Source organism: Rana temporaria, chromosome 3, assembly GCF_905171775.1.
Source record: "Rana temporaria chromosome 3, aRanTem1.1, whole genome shotgun sequence".
NCBI classification, from domain to species: Eukaryota; Metazoa; Chordata; class Amphibia; order Anura; family Ranidae; genus Rana; species Rana temporaria.
In genome coordinates, this window is record NC_053491.1 from 58,664,453 (window position 1) to 58,689,914 (window position 25,462).

Consider the following 25,462-nt stretch of genomic DNA (forward strand, 5'->3'; position numbering starts at 1 on the left):
TGATAACATAAAAACCTATTATATGGATTTGGACTATTTGGATTGTAATGACAATGTAATTGACAATGATAATATTCCATTATTAAAACACTAGGGCAATTTTTTGTGTACTATTGAGTTATTTGATCTAAAATGTTCATGTGTGTAGTTAGTAAATGGCTTGTCTTTGGTCAGGCACAATGCAGTGCTCTGTAGCTGCCCATTAAACATTGTTTTAGACAGTATGAACATATACTGTAGCTGTTCACTTACTTTTTTACATATTGTCAACAAGCTTGTTGACAATATGTGAAAAAGTAAGTGAACAGCTATGGTATATGTTCATGTTTGTACAATTCATTTCTGAAACAAAGTAACTGATGTTTTAATTCACAGGCTGGAAGCAAAGACCCAAAAAGAACTTGCAGAGATTCAGCAACAGAATGTGAAAGTCAAGAAGCAAATACAGAAGTATGAAATGAAATAAATATGAGAAATAATTTGTATCTTTCTAATAATAGCATGTTAGAGCATAAGAGTAATATTTGGATCTGAAAGTGGTGCAAATTAAACTTAAAGCGGACCTTCAGTCATTTTTTCATATTCCCATCTATTAAATCTTATGCCCTTGTTGTTTTAACTTTGGATAGTAAAACATTTATTTTCTGCCAGCAAATACATTATACAGCCCACTTCCTGTTTCTTGTCTGGTAAAAAGCCAAGCTGTATGACATCATGCACAGCTCTCTCTCTCACTCGTGAGAGTTTGCTAGCAAGGGAGGGGGGGCAGGAGAGTGAAGGAGGGATGAGTTACAGTAGAGCAAAGGAGAGCTGCAGAGCTGGAGAGGACTGGATGAGGGTGGAGATAACAGGAGACTGCAAAGATCCATGAGTATTCATCGAGAGAGATGAAATGTGAAATGTGCAGGCAAGCAGTAGTGTGAGTGTGTGTGTCTGTCGGTGTGTGTGTATATATATATATATATATATATATATATATATATATATGCGTGTGTGTGTGTCCGTGTCAATCCAGGAAGTGAACAGGCAGCAGCTTCAGCTGCCCACAGTTAAAATGGATGCAGCCAGTGGAGGGAGATTTCTGTAGCATATTTATAGAATCACAGTATACAGTATATAAAATAATATGCAAAGTGGTTGAAGGGAAGCGTTAGAATGGCAAAGATGTTTTTAATACAAATTATGTGAGCAGACTGCAGTTCCTCTTTAACGGATAAGTTCACCTTCAGGAGCATGTTAGGCCCCGTACAGACGACCGAACATGTCTGCTGAAACAGGTCCGCGGACCAGTTTCAGCAGACATGTTCGGTCGTCTGTACAGCCGAGCGGACAGGATTCCAGCGAACATTTGCCCGCCGGGCCTTTTTCGAGCGGGAAAATATTTCTAAACATGTTTAGAAACAGCCCGCTGGAATCCTGTCCGTCGGACATGTTCGGTCGTCTGTACAGACCTACCGTACATGTCCGAGCGGCCGCCATCCCTCGCATGCGTCAAATGACTTTGACGCATGCGTGAAAGCATTGAACTGGCAGGGCCGTGCACGTCGCCGCGTCATCGTCGCGGCGACGGCGCAACCTCGTCGCCGCGTATCGAGTACGCGCGGATTTCTGTATGATGGAGGGTACAGCCATTATACAGAAATTACCGGGCAGACATGTACGCTGAAATCGGTCCGGCGGACCGTTTTAATCGTACATGTTTGCCCGTGTGTACAAGGCCTTACATGTTACACCCATATTTAGGGTGTAACATGTAACATGCTCCTATGCACCTGCCTCTTGCCACCAGAGCCCTCTTGTTTGTGACAGCTGGCAGGGGATCCACTCCCCACACCCGCTGCCACATTTTGAAAATGGCTCCACCTGCACAGCCATGTTATTTATTCACAGAATCTGTGAAAAAAATAAACCGGTTGTGGACGGGACTAGGACAGCCAGACTTGAAGTATAAACAAACTGTGATCGCACTGATCAGCACGTTCATATTTTATTCACACTACCTACAGCTCAGGAACTGTCTGCCCATACAGAGGTACAGGCAGTGGGCTAGATTCAGATAGGTTACGCGGATCTAAAGATCCACTAACCTATCTGATTTACGATCCGCCGCAAGTTTTTGAGGCAAGTGCTTAATTCAGAAAGCACTTGTCTCTAAACTTACGGCGGCGTATCGTAAATCCCCAGGCGGAATTCAAATTCCGCGGCTAGGGGGCGTGTACAATTTAAATCAGGCTGATCCCCGCGCCGATCGAACAGCACATGTGCCGTCCGCGAATTTTCCCAGCGTGCATTGCTCCAAATGACGTCGCAAGGACGTCATTGGTTTCGACGTTAACGTAAATTACGTCCGACCGTATTCGCGAACAACTTACGTAAAAAATTCAAAACTCGGCGCGGGAACGACGGCCATACTTAACATAGGATACGCAGCACTTACCCCTCCTATAGCAGGGGTAACTTTCCGCCGGAAAAAGCCGAACGCAAACGACATAAAAAAAAGCGCCGGGCGGTCGTTCGTTTCTGAATCGGCGTAAATGCTCATTTGCATATCCGATGCGTAAAAGATACGGAAGCGCCACCTAGCGACCGGCCTGGAATTGCAGCCTAAGATCCGAAGTCACTTACACCTGTCAGATCTTAGGCATATCTATGCGTAACCTGATTCTATGAATCAGGCGCATAGATACGACGGCCGGACTCAGAGATGCGACGGCGTATCAGGAGATACGCCGTCGTATCTTCTTTCTGAATCCGGCCCAGTGTGTGCAATGTTCTGCAGGCTCCATTGAGAAAAGTATTAAATGCATGCAAGATAAGTGCATTAATTATTTTTTCACAAAGGTGAACAAACTTGGCCTTCATTTGTTTATTCTAGCACATACATGGAACAATTGATTGTAAAATAATCAATCGCACCAATTCTGGCCGCAAATCAGTCAGCTTCATCGGTTAACCGATGAAAACGGTCCATTGGTCCGTTCTCATCGGATGGACTGATCGTGTGTACAGGGCTTAAGGGTCCTTTCACCCGGCGGTCTGCCTGACAGACTCTGCTTTGATTAGCGGGAGATAGCTCCGCTGATCCCCACTGACAGGTTCGTCTCTGCTCATTGTGCTAAGAGGGACCTTTTTAAAGCCCCACTCTGCTCCAAGGGTATATCAGATGAAACCAGACCGCCTGTCCATTTTTATCTGATCCGCCTGATGGATGAAAAATAGGGTTTCCATCCATCTGGATTGGGCAGACAGGATCGGATCAGATCGTAGCGGGTGTCAGTGGACATGTCACCGATGACATCCACTGCCCCATAGGGGTGATTGGAGTGTCTGATCAGGTCCGCCTAAAAAACTGACAGGCGGACCTGATGGGAAAGCCTGTGTGAAAGGGGCTTTAGGGGTCTATTCATAAAATGTTTTTATACAACTTTTTAAGTGAGTTCAACTTGATAAATGTGTTAATTCTGAGATAAAGTTGCCTTATTCAGCAGTTTTAAACCCAAAAGCAAAGATTTATTATGTTGCAGTTAACCAATTCGTAGATGTTATGGTTGTATTACTTTAGGCTTTCTTTTCTCCATTTTCATCTGGTGATCCAGCCAGCAAGTCTGTTGGTTTTCAAAATAACAAGCTCTCTTCCAAATGTATCAGTTTGCAGAGATGGGGCAAACCATTTAAAGGAGTTGTAAAGTAAAAAATGTTTTCACCTTAATGCAATCTATGCATTAAGGTGAAAAAACATCTGATGCTGCCGGCCCCCCCCCCCCCCGTCCCCCATTATACTTACCTGACCCCTCGAAAGTCCCGAGATCCTCTTCGCCGCTCAGCCTGGCCACTGATTGGCTAGAGCAGATCGATTGAGAGCAGCACAGCCATTGGCTGGCGCTGCAGTCAATCACATCCAGTGATGCGGCGCGCCGAGGGGCGGGGCCGAGTGATACAGTGAGCGGCTATGGCCGCTCGCTGTATCACGGGAGCACGCCCGCAATTACTCACCACCATGCAAGCTCTCTCGCATGACTGTGGTCAGTACTTGACAGCCGCCGAGGGACCCCAGAAGAAGCGGATTGGGGGCCACTCTGTGTAAAACTAGGTAAGTATAACATGTTTGTTATTTTAAAGGAAAAAAAAATATTTCCTTTACTAACCCTTTAACACTGACAGGGGTGCTTTAAATTGTCAACTTTTATTTATTTATTTATGTAATGTAAAACCTTTATCCTAAAAGGCAAAAACTGCTGCAACTGATTGTAAAGAGCTGGAGTTTGATTGCAATCTGTTAGTATATTTAAAGCTGCTAGTACATCTAACACCCCTCCCCATAGACTGACTATGCTGCTGTCCAAAGGTGCCCCCTGTGCTCCTTCGTCAAGCTTGAGGGCACTTGTTACTAGCCAAATCACCAGGTGAAATCAGAGGGGGAAAAGACAAAAAACCTGCGGGGTTCATTGTAGTAGTTGTGCTTTTCTCTTTTTATTTTTGATTGTTTTGTGATGTTTGAGCCAGAGAATGCCAAAGGCCCTGTATTGTACAACTTTTTCAGAAAACCAATAAAAAGTACCGTATATATCGGGGTATAACGCACACCCCAAGCTTAGAAAGGTAAAAAAGGAAAAAAAAGAAAACTTAAATTTTTGCTCTGCGTCCATCGGCGGCCTTGTCCGGCGTCCGTCTGCGGCCTTGCGTGGGATCCGTCCAGCCTTGTGGGTGTCCATCTGCGGCTTCCTTGCGCGGGGTCTGTCCAGCCTTGTGGGTCTCCGTCTGCGGCTTTGGAGGTGTCCGTCTGCGGCCTCCATCCAGGTGTCCGTCTCCGTCCAGCGTGTCCATCCACACCTTGCCCGGGGTTGCAGCAGTGTTCGTTTTTTGGATTTGGAGCCGAGAGGAGCCGGATTTCCTGTGTTCGGCTCTTCTCGGCTTGTCTCGGTATCTCTCGGCTCCTCTCGCGTGGCTGCAGGTGGAGCCGAGCGTGGCCGAGTGCGCAGTACACTCGGCTCGGTTCAGCTCTGGCTGCGGCTCGGCTCTAGACAGCGGGAATCAGCGTATATCGCGCACCCACGATTTCCCCTGATTTTAAGGTGAAAAAAGTGTGCGTATACGCCGATAAATACGGTATTTAAAAAGAATTATAGGCACCACATTGGCCCTACGCCAATGCAGTGGTACTATTCCCATCATTAATGAGTCCCTAAAAATTAGAAACAATGGCTTTGAAATCACAAAGCTCAATTCTTTTAGGATCCATGGGTGAATGCCATCTGGTCCAGGTGTTTTATTCACCTTTGTCTAAATATTTCTGGACCATATCAATTGTGAGCCATAGTGGATCATTTGGGACTATTGACTGGTGAGCTCTAATATATTCCATTTTTGGTTTTGGGTTTAATGGTTATACACATTTTGAAAAATCAAAAAAGAAGTGTAGAATTATGTGTCATATTATAATTGTCAACAGCAAGGGCGAGCACAGACATAGCATGTCTCCCACTTCAAACAGTTCTAGCTGCCTGGATGAGATCAAGTAAAATGCATTTCATCAGTTGTTCCAGCTTCATAAACTAGGACAAAATTATTGGATTATATTTACAGATGTAAAAAGCGCTGCTATTAGAAGCACTGCATTTTTTTATTAGTTGTGAGCTCTTCATTAAAAGTTACGGTGTTTGTGTCTTTCACAGTAGCATCACTATTTACTTTATATCTTGCGTCTTCCCAGAAAAGATATAGGCCCGGATTCACAAAGCACTTATGCCGACGTATCTCGAGATACGCCGCGTAAGTGTAACTATGCGCCGTCGTATCTATGCGCCGTGCCCACAATCTGAGATACGCCTAAAAATAGGCTTCCTACGACCGACGTAACTTGCCTACGCCGTTGTATCGTGGGCGCATATTTACGCTGGGCGCATTTGCGGCTCCTATTGATTTTCTATGCACATATGCAAATGAGGGAGATACGCCGATTCACGAACGTACTTGCGCCTGGCGCATAATATACGCGGTAATATATTTCTCTTCTACATGTAAAAATCTTACATTTTTGGCTAGAAAATTACCCCCAAACATTATATATGTTTTTTTAGTAGAGACCCTAGAGAATAAAATAGCGGTCGTTGCAACTTTTTATCTCGCACGGAATTTGCGTACCAAATTTTTAATGCGTTTCATGCATTAAAAAAACAAAAGAAACAGTAAAGTTAGGCCAATTTTTTTGTATAATGTGAAAGATGATGTTACACCGAGTAAATAGATACCTAACAAGTCACACTTCAAAATTGCACACGCTCGTGGAATGGCATCAAACATCAGGACTTAAATATCCCCATAGGCGACGCCTAATTTTTTTTACAGGTTGCATTTTTTGCGTTAGAGGAGGTCTAGTACTAGAATTTTTGCTCTAACATTCGCAGTGATACCTCACATGTGTGGTTTGAATGTTGTTTACATATGTGGCCGCGACTTACCTATGCGTTTGCTTCTGCGAGCGAGCACTTGGGACAGGGGCGCTTTAAAAAAAAACATTTATTGTTAATTTTACTTTTCTAGCTTGATGCTTTCTTTTAAGAAATACAATTTGATCACTTTTGGTCCTATTATAAGGAATGTAAACAACCCTTGTAATAGGAATAGTGTGTGACAGGTCCTCTTTACAGTGACATATGGGATTAATAAGTCCCCAGATCTCACCTCTAGGCTGGGAAGCCTGAAAAAAAAAAAAGATCCTGGCCTCCCAGCCGAAGTGGCGGCATTTTTTTGAATGTGAAGGCTGGGCGTGACGTCGTAACATCTCGCCCGGCCTCCGAACAATCATAGAGACTTCGGGGACCATCTGGCCCACCAGAAATCTCTATGGTCAACATCCAGCGCCGGTCAGTTCCTTCTCCGGTTCACCAATCGCAGGGGCGAGCCGGGAGAAGCGCGCGGGGGAGCGTCCTCTCCCCGCCACCTATAAGAACAATCAACGTCGCTATGATTATTTTTATGGTGAAGGGAATTGCCAACTCTAAAAGAAGATTCCTGAATGAGGTCTGTAACTGCAGGCATCATTCAGATATTACCGCTCAAAATCGATGACGTCATATGACGCTGGGTGGGCAGGAAGTGGGCAGGAAGTGGTTAAAGTTAATTACTAAGATATAAATACATTAATAAATGTATAGTTGCATTAACCACTTCCGGACCGCCCACCGTCATTATACGTGATGTATTTGAAGAGGAATACCATTGTTATGGTAGCAGCTAGCTACCATAACCCCAGTATCCTCTTCTTCAGTGGGCGGTCCTCTACAAGATAAAAGTGGTCTCTGTGGCGGATACGCCACAAGATCACTTTTATCGGTGGCAGGAGAGGGCCCCCCCCCTCCCGCCAGTCTCCGGTGCCCTCCGCCTCTGACAGTGGAGGTGATCCAGTTCTTTTCTTTGCTGTGCATGGAGATGAGTGAGGGGAAGATGCCCGCCACCCATCTCCATATCACTGCAGGGCATTTTTTTTTATTGCATTTAAGTCCAAATATGAGATCTGAGGTCTTTTTGACCCCAGATCTCATATTTAAGAGAACCTGTAATGCTTTTTTCTATTACAAGGGATGTTTACATTCCTTGTAATAGGAATAAAAGTGACACATTTTTTTTTTTTTTTTAACAGTGTTAAAAAGCAGTGTTTTTTTAAAAGCACCCCGTCCAGACGAGCGCAGAAGTAAACGCATATGTTAGCAGCGCCCGCATATAGAAATGGTGTTCAAACCACACATGTGAGGTATTGCCGCGATCGTCAGAGCGAGAGCAATAATTCTATCCCTAGACCTCCTCTGTATTGCAAAACATGCAACCTGTAGAATTTTTTAAACGTCGCCTATGGCGATTTTTAAGGGTAGAAGTTTGACGCCATTCCACGAGCCGATGCAATTTTGAAGCGTGACATGTTGGGTATCAATTTACTTGGCGTAACATTATCTTTCACAATATAAAAAAAAAATGGGCTAACTTTACTGCTGTCTTATTTTTTAATTAAAAAAAGTGAATTGTTTAAAAAAACTGTGGGTTTGTAGAACCGCTGTGCAAATACGATGTGACAAAATGTATTGCAATGACCACCATTTTATTCTCTAGGGTGTTAGAAAAAAAATTACAATGTTTGGGGTTTCTAAGTAATTTTCTAGCAAAAAAAAATTGGGCCAAATCCTCAAAAGGGATACGCAGGCGGAACTGCTGTTCAGCCTGCGTATCCCTGTGCCTATCTTTGGAAACGATCCTCAGAAGCAGTTTTCCAAAGATAGGCAGAAGATCTGACATCTGTAAGACACTTAGGCCCCATACACACGAGAGAATTTATCCGCGGATACGGTCCAGCGGACCGTTTCCACGGATAAATCCTCTCAAAGATTTCCGCAGATTTCGATGCGATGGAGTGTACACACCATCGCATTGAAATCCGCGCGGAAATCCTCTGGCGATGACGTGTCGCGCCGTCGCCGCGATTATGACGCGGCGAAGGCGCGCCGCTGTCATATAAGGAATTCCACGCATGCGTCAAATCATTACGACGCGTGCGGGGAATCCCTTTGGACGGATGGATCCGGTAAGTCTGTACAGACGAGCGGATCCATCCGTTGGAATGGATTCCAGCAGATGGATTTGTTGTGCATCTCAGCAAATATCCGATCTGCTGGAATCCATCCCAGAGGAGATTTCTCCGCGGAAACAGATCCGCTGGCGTGTACACACCATAGAATCTATCCGCAGAAACCCATTTGCTGGGATTTATCTGCGGATGGATTCTATCGTGTGTATGGGGCCTTACACTGTCAGATCTTAGGATGCAGTACCGCATCCGCCGCTGGGGGCATTTCGCATTGAAATGCCGCTTTGCGTATGCAAATGAGGACTTACGGAGATCCACGAAGCTTTTCAGCTTCGTTTTTTCTGCGTAAGTTTACGTTTGCATACGTAAAATTTGGGCTGCTTTTACAAAGTGTAAACTAGTTACACCTTGTAAAAACAGACCTTTTTTTCGATCGCCGCGATTTTTTTTAAATTTTGAATTTTATTTTTCGGCGCGTAACTTTTTTTTTACCCGACGCAACTTTATTGTCCCGTCGCAATCCACAAAGCCCGGCGTAACGTAATTTCGTGCGCTGCCCGTCAGGAAAATGACGTCACGAGCATGCGCAGTACGGCCGGCGCGGGAGCGCGCCTCATTTAAATTGTCATCGCCCCCTGGATAACAGGACCGCCTTGCGCCGGGAGAATTTAGGTTACACTGCGTGAAATTTCTAGGTAAGTGCTTTGTGGATCGGGCACTTAGGTAGAAATTTCCCGCCAGTGTAACTTAAATGGGAAAAATTAAGTTAGGCTCCGATTTTGAGGATTTGGCCCATAGTTTTTAACTTGTAAACACCAAGTCTGAAAAACAGGCTCGGTCCTTAACCACTTAACCACTTAATCACCGCCTACACAACCTAAATAACCACAATATACGTCTACAAGGCGGTCGCTTAACTCCAGGTCCAGAGGACCCGGCGCATTACGGATCGCGGTAAATTGCCGCTGATAGCGGCCGTTTACCACGTGATCGCTCCGTCCAATGACGGAGCGATCACATGTAAACAAACCGGCGTCATTTGATGACGCTGGTTCCTCCCTCCTCTCTCTGTACCGATCGGTACAGTGTGAGAGGGGGGAGCGCGGGTGTCAGCAGCGCTGTGGATGGATCTGTGACTATTGCAGTCACAGATCCATCCATCCCTGCTCAGCCATCCCTGCAACCCCCGCCCCAATACTGTGCAATACCCCCTGCAATACTGTGCAATACCCCCTACAATACTCTGCAATACCCCCTGCAATACTCTGCAATACCCCCTGCAATACCCCCTGCGCTAATACTCTGCAATACCCCCTGCGCTAATACTCTGCAATACCCCCTGCGCTAGTACTCTGCAATACCCCCTGCGCCAGTACTCTGCAATACCCCCTGCGCCAGTACTTTGCAATACCCCCTGCGCCAGTACTCTGCAATATCCCCTGCGCTAATACTCTGCAATACCCCCTGCGCCAGTACTCTGCAATACCCCCTGCGCCAGTACTCTGCAATACCCCCTGCGCTAATACTCTGCAATACCCCCTGCGCCAGTACTCTGCAATACCCCCTGCGCAAGTACTCTGCAATACCCCCTGCGCCAATACTCTGCAATACCCTCGCACCAATACTCTGCAATAAAAAAATGTGTTTTAACCACTTCCTGCCCGCCGGCCGTCATATGACGTCCTTGCCTTTGTGCAGGGATATCTGAATGATGCCTGCAGCTACAGGCATCATTCAGATATCCTCTTTTTCAGTCGGCGATTCTCTACACCATAAGAATAATCATGTCGGCTGTTCCGCCTCTTGATTGTTCTTACGGGAGGCGAAAGGGGATGTCCCCCCTCCCTTCTCCCTCCGGTGCTTCCTCCGACTCACCGCTACGATCGAAGCCAGGATCGTTTTTTTTTTTGTTTTTTTTTCAGGCTTCCCAGCCTAGAGGTGAGATGTGGGGTCTTATTGACCCCATATCTCACTGTAAAGAGGACCTGTCATGCTATATTCCTATTACAAGGGATGTTTACATTCCTTGTAATAGGAATAAAAGTGATCAAAACATTTATTTTTGGGGAAAAATAAATAAAGTAAATGAACAATAAAAAAAACAAAAAAAATTTAAAGCGCCCCTGTTCCCGTGTGCTCGTATATACAGAAGCGACCGCACTCGTTAGTCCCGCACACATATGAAAACGGTGTTCAAACCACACATGTGAGGTATCGCTGCGAACGTTAGAGCGAGAGCAATACTTTTGGCCCTAGAGCTCTTCTCCAACTAAAAAGATGTAACCAGTAAAAATATTTATATCGTCACCTATGGGGATTTTTAAGTAGCGAAGTTTGGTGCCATTCCACAAGCGTGTGCAATTTTGAAGGGTGACATGTTGGGTATCTATTGACTCGGCGTAACTTCATCTTTCATATTATGCAAAAACATTGGGCTCACTTTAATGTTTTTTTGTTTTTTTTAAAGCACAAAACTGTTTTATTTCCAAAAAAACGCATTCGAAAAATTGCTGCGAAAATAACGTGCACAATAAAAAGTTGCAACGACCGCCATTGTATTCTCTAGGGTTTTTGCTAAAAAAGCATATATAATGTTTTGGGGTTCTATGTAATTTTCTAGCAAATAAATGATGATTTTTCCATGTAGGAGAGAAATGTCAGAATTGGTCTGGGTGTTCCAGAACGCCTGATGGTGCTCCCTGCATGTTGGGCCTCTGTATGTGGCCACGCTGTGTAAAAGTCTCACACATTTGGTATCGCCATACTCGGGAAGAATAGCAAAATGTGTTTTTGGGGTGTAATTTGTGGTATGCATATGCTGTGTGTGAGAAATAACCTGCTAATATGAACATTTTGTGAAAAAAAATCTTGATTTTGCAAAGAATTGTGGGAAAAAATTACAACTTCAAAAAACTCACCATGCCTCTTTCTAAATACCTTGGAATGTCTTCTTTCCAAAAAGGGGTCATTTGGGGGGTATTTGTATTTTTCTGGCATAACTTTCACCCAGACTAAATAATAACCACATTTTTTATTTTTATTTTACCAAAGATATGTAGCAGTATACATTTTAGGCCAAATTTATGAAGAAAAATTACTTTTTTGCAAAATTTTATAATAGAAATGAAGAAAAATTTATTTTTTTACAAATTTTTTTGTTTTTTCATTTATAGCGGAAAAAATAAAAACCGCAGAGGTGATCAAATACCACCAAAAGAAAGCTCTATTTGTGGGAAAAAAAGGACAAAAGTGTTGTATGACTGAGATATTGTCATTCAAAATGTGAGAGCACCGAAAGCTGAAAATTGGTCTGGTGATTAAGGGGGTTTTCGTGCCTGGTGGTCAAGTGGTTAAAGGGGTTGTATAGGTAAAAAATGTTTTCCCTAAATAGCTTCCTTTATCTTAGTGAAGTCCTCCTTCACTTACCTCATCCTTCCATTTTGCTTTTAAATGTCCTTATTTCTTCTGAGAAACCCTCACTTCCTGTTCTTCTGTCTGTAACTCCACACAGTAATGCAAGACTTTCTCCCTGGTGTGGAGAAAGCCTCTTGAGGGGGAAGGGAGCGAGCAGGAGTGTCAGGATGCCCACTAACACAAAGCTCCTTTCTCTATCTGCAAAGTAGAGAGTGTCCCGACTTGCCTTCTCACCCCCTCCCCCCTCAAGAGGCTTTCTCCACACCAGGAAGAAAGCCTTGCATTACTGTGTGTAGTTACAGACAGAAGAACAGGAAGTGAGGATTTCTCAGAAGAAATAAGGACATTTAAAAGCAAAATCGAAGGATGAGTTAAGTGAAGGAGGACTGCGCTAAGGTAATGGAAGCTAATTAGGAAAAACATTTTTTACCTTTACAACCCCTTTAAGTGGTTAAAGTTATTCTAAACCTTTGTGTTTTTTTTTTTGTTTTCTTTTTTTCATAACAAACACATCATACCTACCTATTTTGAGCAAAAGTTTTGCACAGAGCAGCCCAATCTTCCTCTTCTGTGGTCACCCACCAATACTCTTGGCTCCTCCTCTATAGCTAGTGCCCCTAAAGGAAGCTGTTTCCTATGGGGGTACTCATGCAGGCTCAATGCCAAGCCACACTACCTGCATCTATTGACACGGACAGTGTTTCATGGCCACACCCCTGCTCACAGGATTTGATTGATCTCTGAGAATTAATAACTTCAAATTAAAACCAGTCAGGGATGGCTTGTATTGAAGCATTTTTCTATTACTTGTTAAGAATAGTTCAAAGTCTGGGCACAGGAGTACTTTATATTAACTGGCTGCCATAAATAAGCCTGGATGCATTCAAAGGACAATCAAAATTCAAGACAATTTATACACATTATTAGTTCTCAATGAAAAGAGAACAAAATAAAATACTATGCAAGTTCCACATGCAGTCAGCAGTTATTGCACAGCAAACATATTATAGAAAGCTGGCCTCAGTCCTTTCTGGTTGTTATTTATGTTAGTTGGGGCCCTACACATCTGTACATTTTTGAAAAAAAAATGATTTTCTTTGCAGCTTCATCTCAGTACTAAAATCAGCGCAAATAATTTTTACATTTTCTGTTATAGAATGAAGCAGGAACTTATAAGTGGAGGGAAGCATAACACTACTCTTCTTTTGGAAAAACTGGTAGGAAATGTATTTTTTTATAATTTTGAGTTGTAAGTGATAGTATAACGATAACTTTGTGAAAGAACCCATTCAGTCTGGAATAGAAATGAAAGGCAAAACATTTATGTATATGTATAAAAAAATATATATTATAAATACCTTTTTTTTTTTTTTAGAAGTGATCCCATTCCCTCTGTTCTAAGCTGCATAAGAGCTGGAGGAGGAGAAGCAGAAGTTCATTCAGCTTCACAGTGAATGACTGTGCGGAGGGGGGGGGGTGTCATCAGGACAAGTCTGATCATTGGAAGAGAGCAGGCTGAGTTACCAGCATAGTTAGAGAACTGACCACACTAGGAAGGATGTGCTTTAATGCTTAGTGTAGTCAGTTTGAAATAGGAAAGCAGAGGGACTGGCAGGAACACCAGTGATTTCACACAAAGAAAGCAATAAAAAAAGAACAGGATACTTTTTCATACAAGTACATGTTACAGGCAGACAGGAATATGAAATGTTGGGGTAACAAAAGCTTAAGGCTGGGTTCACACTGCAGCATGGAGTGTCTCACAGCAGGAGTCCGGTGTGTCCCCATTCACCATTCAGCATCCAATTCGCAATAGTGTGAACTCAGCCTTAAGCTTTTTTTTTACATTGTGTCTGATACATTCATGATAAATGGGTGTATTAAAGCTGAAATTGCTCTGGGGAAATTACAAAACTACCCTGGCAGTGGGGCTCTCCACACAGTAAGGACTAAATGTTTACAACACCTGCATGATCCTCCTCTATTTGTGACTGGTCACCCGGAGATGCTTTGCTGCACCGTCTGTTGGTCATTCTCTGACATCATCATGTACTATGCAGGACCAGCAATCTTTCATTGTCTGCAAGGAGGCTGAGGGCCTGTAACATCAGGGGGAATAGGAAAACACCAGCTGTCAAGGGAGCCAAATGTAAAATAAGTAAAACTTTTTTAAGGTACCCTAGAAAAAAATTAGCATTTATCCCTTGCAGTGCATGGGGAGCTCAAATGCAAGGGCACTTTTTTAATTTCCCCAGGATTCAGCTTTAATTTGAATCAACTGTTAAACTGTATTTGCTTACCTCCAGGTATTTGTGAAAAGTAGCTTATTGGATAAATTAAAAATCTAGGATTTTCTAACAATAAGACTGTTGTATCTATCCAGGAAGAGCTCATCACTCACACAGAAGCCAGAGGCCCACAGTCCCAAACTTCCCAAACTCCCTGGGGGCATTTACTTGTATAGGCCTAATTAAGCTGACACACACAGACTTTTTTGACCAGTTTTCCACAGTCATTGAAAACAGGTTTACAAAAGCAGACTTAAGGACCGGAATTTCTTTTTTAAAAACCTAAAAAAAAAAAAAGTAACAAATGCACTGGCCACATTTAAGGATTGGTAGGCTGCAATGTATTATTTTTTTTGCTTTTGGGTTTAGATATGCTTTAAGGTTTTGCAATGTAATGTAACTTCCCAAATTAAACTTCTTTGGTACCTAGGTACAGCTGTACTGTACATATAATGGATTTTCCTTTAGAGTGTGAAGCTTGGATTGTCTGTATGCTAAATACCACTGTGCTGCTATGAAGTGGAAACAGCTGTATTTTACTGTGACTATGTGACTTCACTTAGGGATTGTACAGTACTACTCAAATGAGATATAAACAGTGGCGGCTGGTGCTCCATTTTTTTGGGGGGGCGCAAACAAAACCCCAACCAAACCCCCCCCCCCCCAATGTCACTCACAGACAATGTGACCTGCATTTAGACAGAGGGATAGATTGGATAGGACAGATAGATAGATAATTAGATAGATAGATAGATAGATAGATAGATAGATAGATAGATAGATAGATAGATAGATAGATAGATAGATAATCAGACATATAATTAGATAGAGCTAGATAGATAGATAGATAGATAGATAGATAATCAGACAGATAATTAGATAGAGATAGATAGATAGATAGATAGATAATCAGACAGATAATTAGATAGAGATAGATAGATAGAGAGATAGATAGATAGATAGATAGATAGATAGATAGATAGATAGATAGATAGATAGATAGATAATCAGACAGATAATCAGATAGATAGATAGATAGATAGATAGATAGATAGATAATCAGACAGATAATTAGACAGATAGATAGATAATCAGACAGATAATTAGATAGAGATAGATAGATAGATAATCAGACAGATAATTAGATAGATAGATAATCAGACAGATAATTAGATAGATAGATAGATAATCAGACAGATAATTAGATAGATAGATAGATAGATAGATAGATAGATAGATAGATAGATAGATAATCAGACAGATAATTAGATAGATAGATAATCAGACAGATAATTAGATAGATAGATATATAGATATATAGATAGATAGATAGATAGATAGATAGATAGATAGATAGATAGATAGATAGATAGATAGATAATTAGATAGATAGATAGATAGATAGATAGATAGATAGTCAGACAGATAATTAGATAGATAGATAATTAGACAGATAGATAGATAATTAGATAGATAATCAGACAGATAATTAGATAGATAGATAGATAGTCAGACAGATAATTAGATAGATAGATAATTAGACAGATAGATAGATAATTAGATAGATAGATAGATAATCAGACAGATAATTAGATAGATAGATAGATAATCAGGCAGATAATTAGATAGAGATAGATAGATAGATAGATAGATAGATAGATAGATAGATAGATAAGACAGATAATTAGATAGATAGATAATCAGACAGATAATTAGATAGATAGATAGATAGATAGATAATCAGACAGATAATTAGACAGATAGATAGATAATCAGACAGATAATTAGATAGATAGATAGATAATCAGACAGATAATTAGATAGATAGATAATCAGGCAGATAATTAGATAGAGATAGATAGATAGATAGATAGATAGATAGATAGATAGATAGATAGATAAGACAGATAATTAGATAGATAGATAATCAGACAGATAATTAGATAGATAGATAGATAGATAGATAGATAGATAATCAGACAGATAATTAGACAGATAGATAGATAGATAGATAGATAGATAGATAGATAGATAGATAGATAGATAGATAAGACAGATAATTAGATAGATAGATAATCAGACAGATAATTAGATAGATAGATAGATAGATAGATAATCAGACAGATAATTAGACAGATAGATAGATAATCAGACAGATAATTAGATAGATAGATAGATAATCAGACAGATAATTAGATAGATAGATAGATAATCAGGCAGATAATTAGATAGAGATAGATAGATAGATAGATAGATAGATAGATAGATAGATAGATAGATAGATAGATAGATAGATAAGACAGATAATTAGATAGATAGATAATCAGACAGATAATTAGATAGATAGATAGATAGATAGATAGATAGATAATCAGACAGATAATTAGACAGATAGATAGATAGATAGATAGATAGATAGATAGATAGATAGATAGATAGATAGATAATTAGATAGATAATCAGACAGATAGATAATCAGATAGATAGATAGATATATATAGATAGATAGATAGAGAGAGAGAGAGAGAGAGAGAGAGAGAGAGAGACAGAGGGACAGAGGGACAGAGATAGATAGATAATCAGGCAGATAATTAGATAGAGATAGATAGATAATCAGGCAGATAAATAGATAGATAGATAGATAATCAGACAGATAATTAGATAGATAGATAGATAATCAGACAGATAATTCGATAGATAGATAATTAGACAGATAATTCGATAGATAGATAATTAGACAGATAATTCGATAGATAGATAATTAGACAGATAGATAGATAATTAGATAGATAGATAGATAGATAGATAGATAATTAGATAGATAGATAGATAGATAGATAATCAGACAGATAATTCGATAGATAGATAATTAGACAGATAATTCGATAGATAGATAATTAGACAGATAGATAGATAATTAGATAGATAGATAGATAGATAGATAGATAATTAGATAGATAGATAGATAGATAGATAGATAGATAATCAGACAGATAATTCGATAGATAGATAATTAGACAGATAATTCGATAGATAGATAATTAGACAGATAGATAGATAATTAGATAGATAGATAGATAGATAGATAGATAGATAGATAGATAATTAGACAGATAGATAGATAATTAGATAGATAGATAGATAGATAGATAGATAGATAGATAGATAGATAGATAGATAGATAGATAATTAGATAGATAGATAGATAGATAGATAGATAGATAGATAGATAGAGAGAGACAGAGGGACAGAGAGAGACAGATATAAGAGACAGATATAAGAGACTTGTAAAGCATGGCTGTAGGTCGCAGAGCAGGGAGCCCTCCCTCACACACAGGAGATGTGTGTAATGAAGGCTCCAGCACAGATCGGGTGAAGCATGGCCCCCCCCCCCCACTCTTCATCACAAGCTGACAATACATCCAGCAAGGAAGTGTGGAAGGAGTGGACACTGGACAGACACTGGGTTAAAAGAATAAATAAAGGGTTTTAATAAGAATATTTTACTTACCTCCATGTCCTGGAGCCAGAGAACTGAAAGTGACACAGCCGCCCGCCCGGGAAAAACACTGCTCATTTCCTAGCAGTGCAGAAGGAACCAATGTGAGGGGCTGGAGAGACACAGGACCGATGTGATTGGCTGGAGTGGCGTCCTGCACATAGCCACAGAGCTTAAAAAAAAAACTTGCAAATGAAACGTCCTGCTGCAGCATTGGCAGGACGTTTCAATGATGCCTATGCCTTAATATCCCACTGTTCCCGGCGCCCAGAGCCCGCCCCGAACACTTTAAAGGACCTTTTTTTTCTTAAAGGGCCAAAAAAAAAAATTTTTTTTTTCATTTTTTTTTTTTAATTTTCTTTTGTTAATGGCTTTGGGGTGGGGGGGGGCGGCGCCCAGGCGCCCCCTATGGACGGGCCGCCACTGGATATAAAGCATAAACAAACCTTGTTAACCAAGGCCAGAGTAACACCGATCTTGGACAAGCCACTAGTTATGCTATACAATAAATATAACTGAGAATCTGACTCAGGCTATGCGATCAGCTAAACTGTTTACAGATGTGCATGAAGTGTCAGTTTAGCTACTGGCCAGAAATCCAGGGCCAGATCCACAAAAACCTGACGTAACTTAAAAAATCCAATTTAAGTTACACTGCCTTAAAGTTTCTACCTAAGTGCCTGATCCACAAAGCACTTATCTAGAAATTTCAGGCTGTGTAACTAAAATTCCGCCGGCGCAAGGCGTTCCTATTCAAATGGGGCGAGTCCCATTTAAATGAGGCGCGCTCCCGCGCCGGCCGTACTGCGCATGCGCGCCGGCCGTACTGCGCATGCGCGAAGTTACGTTACGCCGAGTTTTGAGGATCGCGACGGCTTAAAGTTGCGTCGGGGATAAAAAAAATGACAGCGGCATGCATTCCTGAGGGAGAACTCCATGCCCATTTTCAAAGAAAAAAACGGCATGGGTTCCCCCCCCAGGAGCATACCAGGCCCTTAGGTCTGGCATGGGTTGTAAGGAGACCCCCCCACGCCGAAAAATTGACGTAGGGGGTCCCCCTACAATCCATACCAGACCCGTATCCAAAGCACGCTACCCGGCCGGCCAGGAAGGGAGTGGGGACGAGCGAGCGCCCCCCCCCTCCTGAGCCGTGCCAGGCCGCGTGCCCTCAACATGGGGGGGTTGGGTGCTCTGGGGCAGGGGGGCGCACTGCGGGCCCCCCCCACCTCAGAGCACCCTGTCCCCATGTTGATGAGGACAGGACCTCTTCCCGACAACCCTTGCCATTGGTTGTCGGGGTCTGCGGGCGGAGGCTTATCGGAATCTGGGAGTCCCCTTTAATAAGGGGGCCCCCAGATACCGGCCCCCCACCCTAAGTGAATGGATATGGGGTACATCGTACCCCTACCCATTCACCTGGAGGCAAAAAGTAAAAGTTAATAAACACACAACACAAGGCTTTTTAAAATATTTTATTATTCTGCTCCGGACGCCCCCCCTGTCTTCGTTATTAGCTCAATTACCAGGGGGGGCTTCTTCTTCCGCTCTCCGGGGGGGGTTTCTTCTTCCGCTCTCCGGGGGGGGGGCTTCTCCGGACTCCGGGGGTCTTCTTCCATCTTCTCCCCTCTTCCGCTCTTGACTCGGCGAACCCCGGTTCTTCTGCAGCTCTCCGGTGCCTTCTTCTTCAGCGCTGGCTGCCTGCTATGTTTGTGTGTTAGCTCGATTTCTAACAGGCAGCCAGCGCGGTCTTCTGTGGCGTCAGGGTCTTCTCTTCCTTTCTTCCGATGTTGCCTCGTCGCCTCTTGTCGCTGTAATGATGGAAGCGCGCCTTGCATCACATTTATATAGGCATCACCGTCCCATCATGCTCCGGTAGGTACCCACGTGGTGGGTGCACGTGGGTAGGCACCCACCACGTGGGTACCTGCCGGAGCATGATGGGACGGTGATGCCTATATAAATGTGATGCAAGGCGCGCTTCCATCATTACAGCGACAACAGGCGACGAGGCAACATCGGAAGAGGGGAGAAGACCAGAAGAGAAGATGACGCCACAGAAGACCGCGCCGGCTGCCTGTTTGAAATCGAGCTAACACACAAACATAGCAGGCAGCCAGCGCTGAAGAAGAAGGCACCGGAGAGCTGCAGAAGAACCGGGGTTCGCCGAGTCAAGAGCGGAAGAGGGGAGAAGATGGAAGAAGACCCCCGGAGTCCGGAGAAGCCCCCCCCCCGGAGAGCGGAAGAAGAAACCCCCCCCCGGAGAGCGGAGAAGACCCCCGGAGAGCGGAAGAAGAAGCCCCCCCTGGTAATTGAGCTAATAACGAAGACAGGGGGGGCGTCCGGAGCAGAATAATAAAATATTTTAAAAAGCCTTGTGTTGTGTGTTTATTAACTTTTACTTTTTGCCTCCAGGTGAATGGGTAGGGGTACGATGTACCCCATATCCATTCACTTAGGGTGGGGGGCCGGTATCTGGGGGCCCCCTTATTAAAGGGGACTCCCAGATTCCGATAAGCCTCCGCCCGCAGACCCCGACAACCAATGGCAAGGGTTGTCGGGAAGAGGTCCTGTCCTCATCAACATGGGGACAGGGTGCTCTGAGGTGGGGGGGCCCGCAGTGCGCCCCCCTGCCCCAGAGCACCCAACCCCCCCATGTTGAGGGCACGCGGCCTGGCACGGCTCAGGAGGGGGGGGGGCGCTCGCTCGTCCCCACTCCCTTCCTGGCCGGCCGGGTAGCGTGCTTTGGATACGGGTCTGGTATGGATTGTAGGGGGACCCCCTACGTCAATTTTTCGGCGTAGGGGGGGTCTCCTTACAACCCATAACAGACCTAAGGGCCTGGTATGCTCCTGGGGGGGAACCCATGCCGGTTTTGTTTTTTACAAATTGCCGTGGAGTTCTCCCTCGGGAAAGCATACCAAATGCCGTCGCTGGAATGGGCCTTTACAAGGTGTTACTAACTTTACACTTTGTAAAACGAGCCCTAATTTTACACTTGCAAAATAACACTTACGGCGCAAAAAGGAAGCTAGAAAGCTTTGTGGATCGCCTTAAGTGCTAATTTGCATACTAGCAACGGCATTTCGACTCGAAATGCCCCCAGCGGCGGATGCGGTACTGCATCCTAAAATTAGGCAGTGTAATTCAATTACACATGCCGGATCTTCTGTGTAACTTTGGAAAAAGCCTTTTGAGGATCGTTTCCAAAGTTACACACAGACTGAACAGCAGTTAAGTCGGAGTATCTCTTTTGAGGATAACCCCCCCAATACCTAACAAAGGGGACTGCTAAATATCTCTTTGTACGTGAGGTAGCCATCAGTGCTAGACTTACATCACATATCGGTATATTAAAAAAAAAAAAATCATAATGAAAGTAATACTCAAACACAGCAATGTGCAGCAAGATAGCTTGTCTCTTTGACATCCACAGCATTCATGAGCTGATCACAGGACTATGATTACTTGCTAATGTTCCTGGCTTGGGTATGTGGCAGGGGTAACTGTACCAGATACACTGTCAGGAAAATCAAAATAGCCCTAAACAGATTTATGTTGTTCTGTTAAGCAGGGCTTTTTTTTCTCAGAGAAAAGGTGGTGGAGCTCCCCCCTTCCCCTGGCCACGCCCCTACCCACCCCCTAGAACCGCCCCTTTAGAGAACAGGGATTCAAGTAAAATGGGGGGGGGGGGCTATAAAAGTAATTGTATGGAAATAAATAAAAAGCAATGCAGTAAAATGTGCTAAAAAATTTGAATATTTACCAAAAGTAAGCATTTCTTTTTTGAAAGGTGTTTATTTATAAGTTTTGCAGTTACACATATCAATCACAGTATAGTAAAGTGAATACATGAAAAGAAAGGGGGGGGATAACAGGGGACCAATTACACATTGCCTCACGCATGCGTTTGCAAATGCGTGCGGACAAAACCCATGTTTTTAACGCATACTGTTAGACAGGTTAATTTGGTTGTTCTGCAGGCTGGTCGGTAAGGAGGCCTGTTTTTTTCCTGGGCATTCCCCAGGTTTTGTTGTTATACACATTGCCTAAGTAATTATATTTGGGGGCCTTAGCGACCCAATAAAATCAATGACATGTCTTAGTAGGCACACATACCATCCCAGAGCCCTGGGAAAATATCTCCTTTTCACCCCCAACGGGGGGGAATCAAGTAGTTAAGATGCAGTGGGCAGGTGTCATGGTTATGCAATAAAGTCTGGCAGCTTACCTGTCTCATGTGTCCATTAGAGGCCTGACCCTCTTTCTGGCTGTCTTTTATCACCTTCCTCCCTGTATGGCCCCACCCAGGCCATCCCAGGAAGTCTATATTAACTGTTGCACTATAGGTCTGCAGTGCTGTTCAACCTTTGTTTGTAGCTTGTTCCTTTCTGCAGTGTGCTACGTTTACCTTCCTGTGTACCGTACCAAGGGGAAATGATATTGCGCTAAGGAAATGGTGAATGTGATACTGATAAATGTGATAAATGAAAATAAATTTTAATTAATAAATCAAGCAGCAACACCTAAAAAATATGTGATATACACGTAACAAAATAGGAAACAAGAAGGGAGAATTGGGTTGCGCTAGAGAACTCTACACAACCTGATTATTATGTGTGTAAAGTGAAAAAATATGAAAAATAAATTTAAAAATAAATTAAATAATATGTGAATATTAAACCGAGTGAATATGTACATTTCTATACATTAAATAAACTTAAATATAAATGTACTATAAAACGTAATCACTCTGAGTCATCAGATTGATAACATGTGTCCAACCAGTGTATCAAATCCAACATGGAAAAAATAAAAAAAGTGAATCAAAAAAAGCAAAAAAAGTTATATGAAAAAATCCTTTTGTCCAATTTCAAATAAATCCAAAAACAATGAAAGGATGGAAGAATGCAGTCCACCACCGGTTCAGAGGAAGATGGTTTGAAAGGAAGAAATCTTCAAGATCACACCAAGAGAGGAGTAAGTGAGTGCGCTTACCAGACAAGCTGGACCCCCTGTTTGATGGGGTCAGAAAGGCACATCAATCCACACGATCCTATGATGGGAGATCAGATGAGCTAAGGCTCTTCGACTTCCAGCAGGTCTTCACCCCATCCGTGCGGATGGCTAACTCCTCAGAGCGGTCCGTTCTAAACTCAGTATCCCACAAGGAATCACAGAGGGGAACAAACGGAGGCTCAAGATGGTGAAGTACCATAAAAACTGGGTTTATTTAAAAAAAAGTGTAACACATACACTAAACAATTTAAAATTGCCAGCAGAAATTCCATAAAAAAACAAACCAACAACGTACACCCGTGCTTCCGGGGTCACGTTAACGCGGTGACGTCAGTGCGTGGCTCTGCCCTGACATGTTTCGTCATACATGACGTTATCAAAGGGCACGGGCGACGCACTGAACGATCACCTTATATATATCCACGGAGGAGCAAACAAGCCTCGCTCTCATGTGGCAGCAACCAATAACAGTCAGCTGCATTTACATACAAACAGGGAAGCCGAGAATTTCTGAGAACGTGAACAAGAGACACCGGAAGTATCATAATAGGAATGGTCACTGGAACACGGATAAGAATATCCTGTGCTGACGGGACCAAATCCAACTTCACTAAAAGGCGTCACCTCCCGATCCCCAACATTTAAGCGCTTACATGTTGAAAAAGACAACCTAACCACAATGATACTGCCTATCACAATATATACAAATAATTAACAATTTTATATATAAGCAGATAACCGCAATTAGTATATTTATCCTTAGAGCGGTAGTGGAACAGGGCATAAATTGTATAAATTATTTACCTAACAATCAGTCAATAATAATAACAACTTTGATTTATACTATAAAAATCATAAAATAAAATGTGTTCAATCCCTATAGAGCCATCTAGTGGATAAAGGGAGAAAAGACAGCCACAATACTACATCGTATATATACCATCGACTCATAGGTCAACCTTAATATCTAGACCACAAAGAAAATGCCAGCCTATAGTATATAGGTAAAAAACCTAAATGAATGTCACTTCCTAGTAATAGAAGAGTACATTAACATAGGGAACATAGGCGTTAAATTAAACCCATCTTTCCGTCTCTGACTTCTCCTGTTTGCCGGTTTCCCTGACCCTTGGCCTGTTCCTTGTTTACCCTTGTCTGCCAGTTGCCCCGACCTCGGCTTACCCATCACTATCGCTTGTCCTGGTTGCTTCTTCCCCTCTCTCCCTGCGGAGCGTGACCTTGGGGACCCCAGGGGTCGCGACCTGGATCCAGCTGCGGCGACGGCCATCCTCACCACCAGAGGCTCTGGAGAACACAAAGCTGGGTCTTAGACTCCGTGTCCTGTGGAATCTTGGGCTCACGCTTTCTCTCTGATCGCAGCAGTCGGCCATAGGGTTCACTACCCTGTGGTGCATCCCTGACCCCAACGGGGTGCACTTGTCACCTGGCCACAGGTGACCTGACAGAAGGTACCCATAACAATACAACAGCAGTTACACACACATTCGTTCAATCATTCACACTGATGCACTTTAAGCTTACTTAGGTCTCAGCCCCACCTCACTCCTGAGTTCAATTGAAACAAAAGTTTTGTGTCATATAAAGCCCTTTCCAGTTTGAATGTACCATCACCTCCGAAAGGCTCAGAGACATTTCCAGATGATTTCAGCGTTCTTGTCATATGCATCTTCTCTGCTTCTCTCCTTGCTTCTGACAACAGTAACAGCATGACGACCACAAAGTAGCCATGAATCAACATATTTAGAGGGATCAAAAGAACGTAGAGGAGGACCATTAACTCTCATAAACAGTAGTCCTGAAATGGTTGTTGTCAGAAGGGAAGCTCTGTTGGGAGTAACTATTAAATTAATTTGTGAGAATCCTCTTTCACACTCACTGGATGAAATTGAGATACTTTTAATGGGATTTATAAGAGGGCACAGGTCATCAGGCAAAGTTTTCTCAATCAAATATTCTCTGAAAGCATGTATCATTTTCCTTTCATTCAACTGGAATCTAATGGACAAATTTCTAATTTCCTCCTCTCCAAAAGTAAGCTTTTGCTCAACATTGTCAGGCCAATGTTTGGAGTCAAGCACCCTGGTGCAGTTGGCAAGAGCAGAATCATTTTCAATGAGCAGTCTACTCTCTATTGAAGATTTTAATTCTTCATAAAAAGCATCAGGACATATGGGAGGGTCATTCTTAGCTTCTTTTCTGTAAAGGGAGATTCCCTGGAAACAGAGCTTTTCAGAGGCAACAGCTGCTTCTTTATAATAAGAACCTGGCTCTGTTCTTCTGCTTTCAAAGAGTTGTACAACAGTTTGTATTTTTTTTATTTGCCCTGTAGATATTAATTATTTGCTCTTGCAACATCAAGCTTAATTCAGACAACTCTTGAAGAGCATCGCACATGAGTCCCAAATCCAATAAAAAGTTTGTGCTGGTAATTTTTCTCAATAGGCCTTCATACATACAGCGTTCAGTCTTGTCCTGCTTCTTTAAAATTACGAACCAACACTCTGTAGCTTTCCCACACTGCTGACACAGAACGAAAAGTAGATGCCACCCATCTCGTACTGAGAACTCGTCCTATTTTCAAAAGCTGCGCTTCTAGGGAGCTAGCACAGGCTTGCAGTTCTCTGCTGTTTTGAGAGATGCATGATATAG

General features: G+C 42.7%; 1 protein-coding gene across 2 annotated transcripts in view; it reads left to right on the plus strand.

Annotated features, from left to right (window-relative positions):
- The window catches only part of FAM227B (family with sequence similarity 227 member B), a 521,136-nt gene that overhangs the window by 462,289 nt on the left and 33,385 nt on the right, over positions 1-25,462 (plus strand). For both annotated transcript variants that reach the window (XM_040342629.1, XM_040342628.1), the window contains 2 exons: positions 376-450; positions 13,146-13,206. In XM_040342629.1, coding sequence (XP_040198563.1) covers positions 376-450; positions 13,146-13,181 — 111 coding nt within the window. In that variant the 3' untranslated portion in view covers positions 13,182-13,206. The remainder of the gene's footprint in view (positions 1-375; positions 451-13,145; positions 13,207-25,462) is intronic.